The sequence below is a fragment of the Penaeus japonicus genome, unplaced genomic scaffold (assembly GCF_977035675.1).
Source record: "Penaeus japonicus unplaced genomic scaffold, GWHDUDI00000001_assembly GWHDUDI00000009, whole genome shotgun sequence".
In the NCBI taxonomy this organism is placed as follows: domain Eukaryota; kingdom Metazoa; phylum Arthropoda; class Malacostraca; order Decapoda; family Penaeidae; genus Penaeus; species Penaeus japonicus.
In genome coordinates this window covers 6,585,341-6,592,840 of record NW_028234411.1, presented here as the reverse complement: position 1 = coordinate 6,592,840, position 7,500 = coordinate 6,585,341, and the positions used below count along the sequence as shown (strand labels likewise).

Genomic DNA, 7,500 nt, shown 5'->3' with positions numbered 1-7,500 from the left:
TAATTAAATATTTTGGCCACCTTTGGTTGATGCCTACTTTCATTTAATATAATAGTCGACGAAAACTGTCTGGAGAAGTCACAGCTCTAAATTAAATGCTTAATAGTTTCTGCCCCCTTAAATTATGGATTATGGAAACTAAATTATTATTTTTTTAATATCGTGATTGTGATAACGACAAAGTGTGTAGATTTTATTTATTAACACAGTCATAAACAAAGCACGTTTTTATTCATTTTCAATCTTCCTTAAAGACCAGACGCGATTTCTGAAAACAAACGATATCAGTGTTATATACTTATGTATCTTAGGTATTGTGAAGTTACCGAACAAAACCATACGAAACCTGTAGTAATTCTCGATTTTCTTTTCCAAACACATTGATGGTTTAATGCGGTGCTCATCGATTATATATATAAAAAAATAATCATGCCTTCAAATAGAATAGAGATAACTGGAATAGAGAAAACAAGCCGCCTTAATTAAACTAACCCGAAAAACTGCATGTATTTGATGTTCGTTTTTTCCATGGAGTTATAGAGGTCGAATAACGTAGCAAATGCCCATGATAATCATGTTTATTTTCTCGCTTTCAGTATTTTTTTTTTTTTTAAATAACTTATTTTTTCAATATTTATTGTAGTTGATATGATTACTACAGGGTTAAGCTGAAAATAATTATTTCTAGTAGTCTTGGCTAAGCTTACTTGATACCACACTAAGCTTTTAAAGGTATATATACACATACAAACATGAACGCATAAATTAGCACACTGCACAGGGATTCCTGTAGCCATACAAACACTTACAAATGTACACACATACAAACCAAGCATATCCACACGCAAATGCACACACTCACGCACGCGCGCGCACACACACACACACACACACACACACACACACACACACACACACACACACACACACACACACACACACACACACACACACACACACACACACACACACACACACACACACATAAAAAAAAAAAAAAAATAGGGATAAGAGTAAATGATTGCTTAAAATAATCTACCACTCGAAATACTAGGAACACTCACAATAGGGAGAATTTATTTTAGAAATTCCGAAAAAAAACACATCAGATGTGCTGTGATTAGTCACTAGAAAAGTTATTGAAATCGTAAGCACTATTTGAAGACCATGAGATTGCTAAATGAGGATACAAATGTGTGTTGGTAAGCTCATATATAAATACCAATAAGGATTTTAGGTCAAGGTTTTCTCCTGCCGTGAGTAACAAAATGGCTGAGTGTGAGATGCCATAGATCTCTTATCAAATAATAACATCAAAATTGATAATGCAAATATAAAATAAAATATAATCATGCCAGAGATCAAATGGTTAGGAGATGAAAAACATTAATAAATTACAGTAAGCATACAATTAGGTCATGAATGTAATACATGAAAAAATGAACAATTATTGATGCACATTGAAGGACTGAGGTGCCATAAAGTGAAAATCCATTTTTTAAACTGATTTGATCAGGAAAACCTGTGTAATTATTGCATTTCAGATGAAACTGGCAACCAAATATCTTTGTGAGAAGGTAGTAAGTACATAACTAAAATCGTTTTTAATGCTTACAAATTTCAAAAGGCACATGCAAATGAAGGTACCATCAAAATGTCACAGAATCTTTCCATATATATTTTTCCATACATAAAATAAGAGAAAATAATAGTAGTGATTCAGGCAAACAGTAGCTTATCCTTTTAACATTAGAAAATATCTCTTTCTCACAAAACATAGATACTGTAATCATTTAATTAAGAAGTTTAACCTCCTCTGCAGCCATATTACTCATCCTTTACACCTTAACAATCACTTACTTTCTGATTCATACAGAAACATGTCTTCAAAATCATTTTCTTTCTTGCCATCAAAATATTGTATACAATGTGTTACCAGCAAAAAAAAGTTACACTACTGTACAATACACATATATGACCAGATGCTTTCTTAAGTCAAAATTGTTTAACATAAAAAAAAAATCTTAAATCATTATACATAATCATTACTCTTAAAATAGATCCAATGTCTACATATCAGCATAGACTGGCTCAATTCAAAATCAAAGCAACTATACATGCACATTCATATAAGCTATAAAAATCATGCAGTGGCAAGTTACACTTCATAGTGTAATAATACTTAACATTAGAGAAACAATAAAAATATAAACAGTGTATAACACTTAATTAACCAAACAGTATTGGCATTAAAACTCTCCTAGTTAAATTCTTGTCTTCAGTATCATTCAACAGTTCTTAAGCTATGACAAATATTTCTTAAAATTCCCACAATAAACATTGCTCTTCCATTATCAAAACTTGAGAAAATTAAACAAAAATTACAAAAACACTTAGTTTTCATATATCTATTTAACTCTATCATCTAATGCAATTTCTTATATCAGAGTGGAACAAAGGATGAACAAAAGGATTGTATCCTGATCATTTAACATATTTACAATGAATCAAAATAGATACAAATCTAATTCAAAAATATATATATATATGTATATGAATCTTTAACCCTTAGTCTATCAGTGGCCTATACCCAAGGCACCATATCTAATATTCAGAATCTGCGTTCAGCATCAAGTTTAATTGCTGTCTACAATGTTTTATGTCATTTTAAGTAGTCTGAGTTAAAGCAAAAAACAAATTGAAAGTTGCCTGAAAGTGGCGACTGGTCATTTGGCATGGAAGCTAAGAGGTTAAAGTCATGTTTTAGCATTAAAGGCACTAATTCAACTAAAATATTTGAAAGCTTGTTTCTAAACACCTCTTTGGTGCAGTAATTGAATGCTCTAATGAGATGTATCAAAGTATTTTACACAATATGCGAGGACTGTTGAGGGTAAGGAACAATGTAAGACTTTTTTTTTTTTTTTTTAGATACTCCTGCAATAGTAGTGTATCTTTCATTAATTCTATCTGACGTATTTGGTATGTACGGGAAGTTCCTATTAACAATTTTTTTTACGCATCTCCATACCTAGATTTTCATAAAAGGAGAGCCTACCTTTGCGGCTATGTGACAATTTTCTGTACATTTTGTCTGACACTTGCAGAATGTTTACCACTAAATCTATACACATTTCCAGGATATAATCATACTTCTCTCAAGCAAATTCCTTACCATATTAAACTACATACAGCTATCAGCACCATTCATTGTACTTAACACATCTACTTTGAAATATAGTTTTGATAAAACATATAGAAAGTTGCATCACAGACTGGTCAGGAAATCATTCTTAATCACAGCTTCATTGGTTTAATCATTTGTGTAGATTTTTTTAGTAGAAAATAAACAAAAGAACGTAACCCAAACATTAACTGTACACTCTATTTATTCATAATATATTGCAAAACATGCAAATTCTATATTCAAACTATTAGACATCAGTGATTGACATCCACTATAGAAAACTATCTTGCGAATGCAACTATATAATCTCACACACTGTGCTTGTTGCTCTATACATTTCAGGATGTAGATGTGCACACACACACACACACACTTTTTTTTTCTCTCAATTTTTCCCCTTTAAACAAGTGTGGTCTCAGTAACACCATGCGCTGCCAACTCTATGAGAATGTTATCCAGATAGTTAGGGTCAGGATATCCATGGCCTGAGCTATTATTCCATTCAGTTTTGTGATGAATCTCGTTCCAGGTGACTGCATCTTGCATGCCTGTGGTTACAGATGTTCCTACTGTGAAGATCAGTCTTCGATTCCATGCTTCCTTCAAGAGACTTAGTACCTGCAGAAATATTATATTAACACAATTAAATCACTTCACTTTTTATCTTTCTTATTCTATAATTCCTCTTTCTGAAAATAATATGTATCAACAAAAGGGGACATCGAATATACCTTTTTTCCTTTAGCATTATTTGGAAGGTATGCTACCCGAGGGAAACCTATTGCTGAATAAGGTCGTCCTGGATGAGGATGCTCTGGTCCTTGTATCCCACTTTGGATGCTGCAATTAGTCAGACATTTACAAAACTTTAAGTTCATTATATATATATTATACTGTGACTTTATGTTTATTACAATCATTCCTCCACCTTGCATATATAATATATTTGCAAAAATAATAATTTTTTGTTCTAGACTAGTAATATATTGATTTTTAGCATTCAATGGAAATCAAATGTTTAGTGTCTGTTATTTGGTTTTCAAAACAAAATGATAGGAGACAATAAAAATAATCATGATGTATTTTAAATCAACACAATAATTTCTTGGAACTACAGAAAAAAAAAAACATTAAACAGGTCTCACTTGTAACTGATCTGTATGGTATTACAACCAGAGTGTCCTGGGAGAGATCTCTGCACTTCTGTAACAGTCATTCTACCAGGAGGCTGATTCCCTAGCTTCTCCCCATGAAGAGTTTTACAATTGGGACACTCTAGGAAATGAGGTGATGACTTTGCCATCTCTCTGATGCAAGCTTGGTGGAACAAGTGACCACATAGAGTAAGACTCACAACTCTGTACCTTCTTAGGCCTGCAAGAGAAATTTATTCTCAATATTCAAGACTTCTATGTAATCTTAAAATCATCTTACTAATCAACCACATGTATTCTCTCCTTCAAAACACACTCGAACCAACATTATCATCAGACCCACTATTTAGTAAAGAGGTATTTAGTTCTTCATACACCCATGTGACGGGCATAAGTTTAAAGTCATAACACATTAATTATACTACACATTAAATCATTTAAGTGAATATATATGAAAAAAGGGATTCAGTTTTTCATGAGATAAAAAGAGAATGAAGAGCATACATTCTGTAATCAGATCTTACCTCCCATGTGCATTGCATTGCTAGCACCTTCATTTTCATCATCAGAATAACCTGAAGATTCCTGTAAGCTCCACATGCAGATGGAGCATGTCTCATCAGGAGGCAAGTCTACTGACTGTGTGTACTGGACCAATAACTGAAACAATATGATTTCATATAAATATATAAGTATAACAAAGTACAGTGGCACTGTTAGGGTACAGCGTTACACACTAATGGTATTCGTACATATTGCTAGTTTATGTTAGTAAGGTGTATATTTCGTAGTAGGAAGAGGAAAAACAGGAAGAGACAGAACAGGAGGAAGAGAAACAGGAGAAGGAGGAACAGCAGGAAGAACAGGAGGAAAAACAAAAGGAAAAACAGGAGGAAGAATATGGATGAGGAGAAGGAAGAGGAACAGAAGGAGGAAGAATATGTAGGAGGAGGAAGAGGAACAGAAGGGGGAAGAATATGTAGGAGGAGGAAGAGGAACAGAAGGAGTAAGAATATGGAGGAGGAGAAGGAAGAGGAACAGAAGGAGGAAGAATATGTAGGAGGAGGAAGAGGAACAGAAGGAGTAAGAATATGGAGGATGAGAAGGAAGAGGAACAGAAGGAGGAAGAATATGGAGGAGGAGGAAGAGGAACAGAAGGAGTAAGAATATGGAGGAGGAGAAGGAAGAGGAACAGAAGGAGGAAGAATATGGAGGAGGAGGAAGAGGAACAGAAGGGGGAAGAATATGGAGGAGGAGAAGGAAGAGGAACAGAAGGAGGAAGAATATGTAGGAGGAGGAAGAGGAACAGAAGGGGGAAGAATATGTAGGAGGAGGAAGAGGAACAGAAGGAGTAAGAATATGGAGGAGGAGAAGGAAGAGGAACAGAAGGAGGAAGAATATGGAGGAGGAGGAAGAGGAACAGAAGGAGTAAGAATATGGAGGAGGAGAAGGAAGAGGAACAGAAGGAGGAAGAATATGGAGGAGGAGGAAGAGGAACAGAAGGAGTAAGAATATGGAGGAGGAGAAGGAAGAGGAACAGAAGGAGTTAGAATATGGAGGAGGAGGAAGAGGAACAGAAGGGGGAAGAATATGGAGGAGGAGAAGGAAGAGGAACAGAAGGAGGAAGAATATGGAGGAGGAGGAAGAGGAACAGAAGGGGGAAGAATATGGAGGAGGAGAAGGAAGAGGAACAGAAGGAGGAAGAATATGGAGGAGGAGGAAGAGGAACAGAAGGGGGAAGAATATGGAGGAGGAGAAGGAAGAGGAACAGAAGGAGGAAGAATATGGAGGAGGAGGAAGAGGAACAGAAGGAGGAAGAATATGGAGGAGGAGAAGGAAGAGGAACAGAAGGAGGAAGAATATGGAGGAGGAGAAGGAAGAGGAACAGAAGGAGTAAGAATATGGAGGAGGAGAAGGAAGAGGAACAGAAGGAGGAAGAATATGGAGGAGGAGGAAGAAGAACAGAAGGAGTAAGGATATGGAGGAGGAGAAGGAAGAGGAACAGAAGGAGTAAGAATATGGAGGAGGAGAAGGAAGAGGAACAGAAGGAGGAAGAATATGGAGGAGGAGGAAGAGGAACAGAAGGGGGAAGAATATGGAGGAGGAGAAGGAAGAGGAACAGAAGGAGGAAGAATATGGAGGAGGAGGAAGAGGAACAGAAAGGGGAAGAATATGGAGGAGGAGAAGGAAGAGGAACAGAAGGAGGAAGAATATGGAGGAGGAGGAAGAGGAACAGAAGGAGTAAGAATATGGAGGAGGAGAAGGAAGAGGAACAGAAGGAGGAAGAATATGGAGGAGGAGAAGGAAGAGGAACAGAAGGAGGAAGAATATGGAGGAGGAGGAAGAGGAACAGAAGGAGTAAGAATATGGAGGAGGAGAAGGAAGAGGAACAGAAGGAGGAAGAATATGGAGGAGGAGAAGGAAGAGGAACAGAAGGAGGAAGAATATGTAGGAGGAGGAAGAGGAACAGAAGGAGGAAGAATATGGAGGAGGAGGAGGAGGAGGAGGAAACGGGAGGAGGAACAGAGGAGGAAGAATAGGAAGAGGAGGATGAGGAACTAAGCGAGGAAGAGGAACACAAGGAGGAGGAGGTACAGGAGGAAGAGGAGTGATAGGAGGAGGAGCAGGAGGGGAAGGAGGATAAGGAGGAGGGGAAGGAGGGGGAGGAGGAGACAAAGGAAGAGGCATAGGAGGAGGCAGATGAAGAACATGAACAAGGTAGGCCAGGTATGTCCTTAACCTCTAAACATTCCATCCGAGGTGGTAGATGTACTAGAATGCATTCCTATAAAACAAAGGAGAGATATGGCTACAGTGTATTCCTCTAGCACCTTCACTTCCCATTAGAAGCCATCAGATGCACAGGCCTAGTAGTCTGTAGCATCTCATCTCATTGCCACATATCCCAAACCATGATGATGAGGAAGATGATGATAGCTAGTGCGTGCGTGCGTGCGTGCGTGCGTGCGTGCGTGCGTGCGTGCGTGCGTGCGTGCGTGCGTGCGTGCGTGCGTGCGTGCGTGCGTGCGTGCGTGCGTGCGTGCGTGCGTGCGTGCGTGCGTGCGTGCATGTGTGCACTAAATCTTTCACCCAGTTTTGTAGTGTTGTTATTATAACATGCATTTTTACAACATACAATTCCAATTACACCCAAAACAC

General features: G+C 37.4%; 2 protein-coding genes across 8 annotated transcripts in view; one reads left to right on the top strand and one right to left on the bottom strand.

The window, feature by feature from the left end:
* Window positions 1-996, top strand: part of LOC147471241 (uncharacterized) — a 1,892-nt gene extending 896 nt beyond the window's left edge. Inside the window, exon 1 of the mRNA XM_086539660.1 lies at window positions 1-996. This exon is cut by the window's left edge and continues 896 nt beyond it. The gene's annotated coding sequence lies outside the window, so the exon portion shown is untranslated.
* A 666-nt stretch (window positions 997-1,662) lies between these two features.
* The window catches only part of LOC122259275 (protein deltex), a 25,244-nt gene continuing 19,406 nt past the window's right edge, over window positions 1,663-7,500 (bottom strand). For all 7 annotated transcript variants that reach the window (XM_086539654.1, XM_086539655.1, XM_086539653.1 and 4 more), the window contains exons 12-15: window positions 4,866-5,001; window positions 4,333-4,561; window positions 3,919-4,027; window positions 1,663-3,805 (exon numbers count right to left, since the gene is read on the bottom strand). In XM_086539654.1, coding sequence (XP_086395780.1) covers window positions 3,587-3,805; window positions 3,919-4,027; window positions 4,333-4,561; window positions 4,866-5,001 — 693 coding nt within the window. In that variant the 3' untranslated portion in view covers window positions 1,663-3,586. The remainder of the gene's footprint in view (window positions 3,806-3,918; window positions 4,028-4,332; window positions 4,562-4,865; window positions 5,002-7,500) is intronic.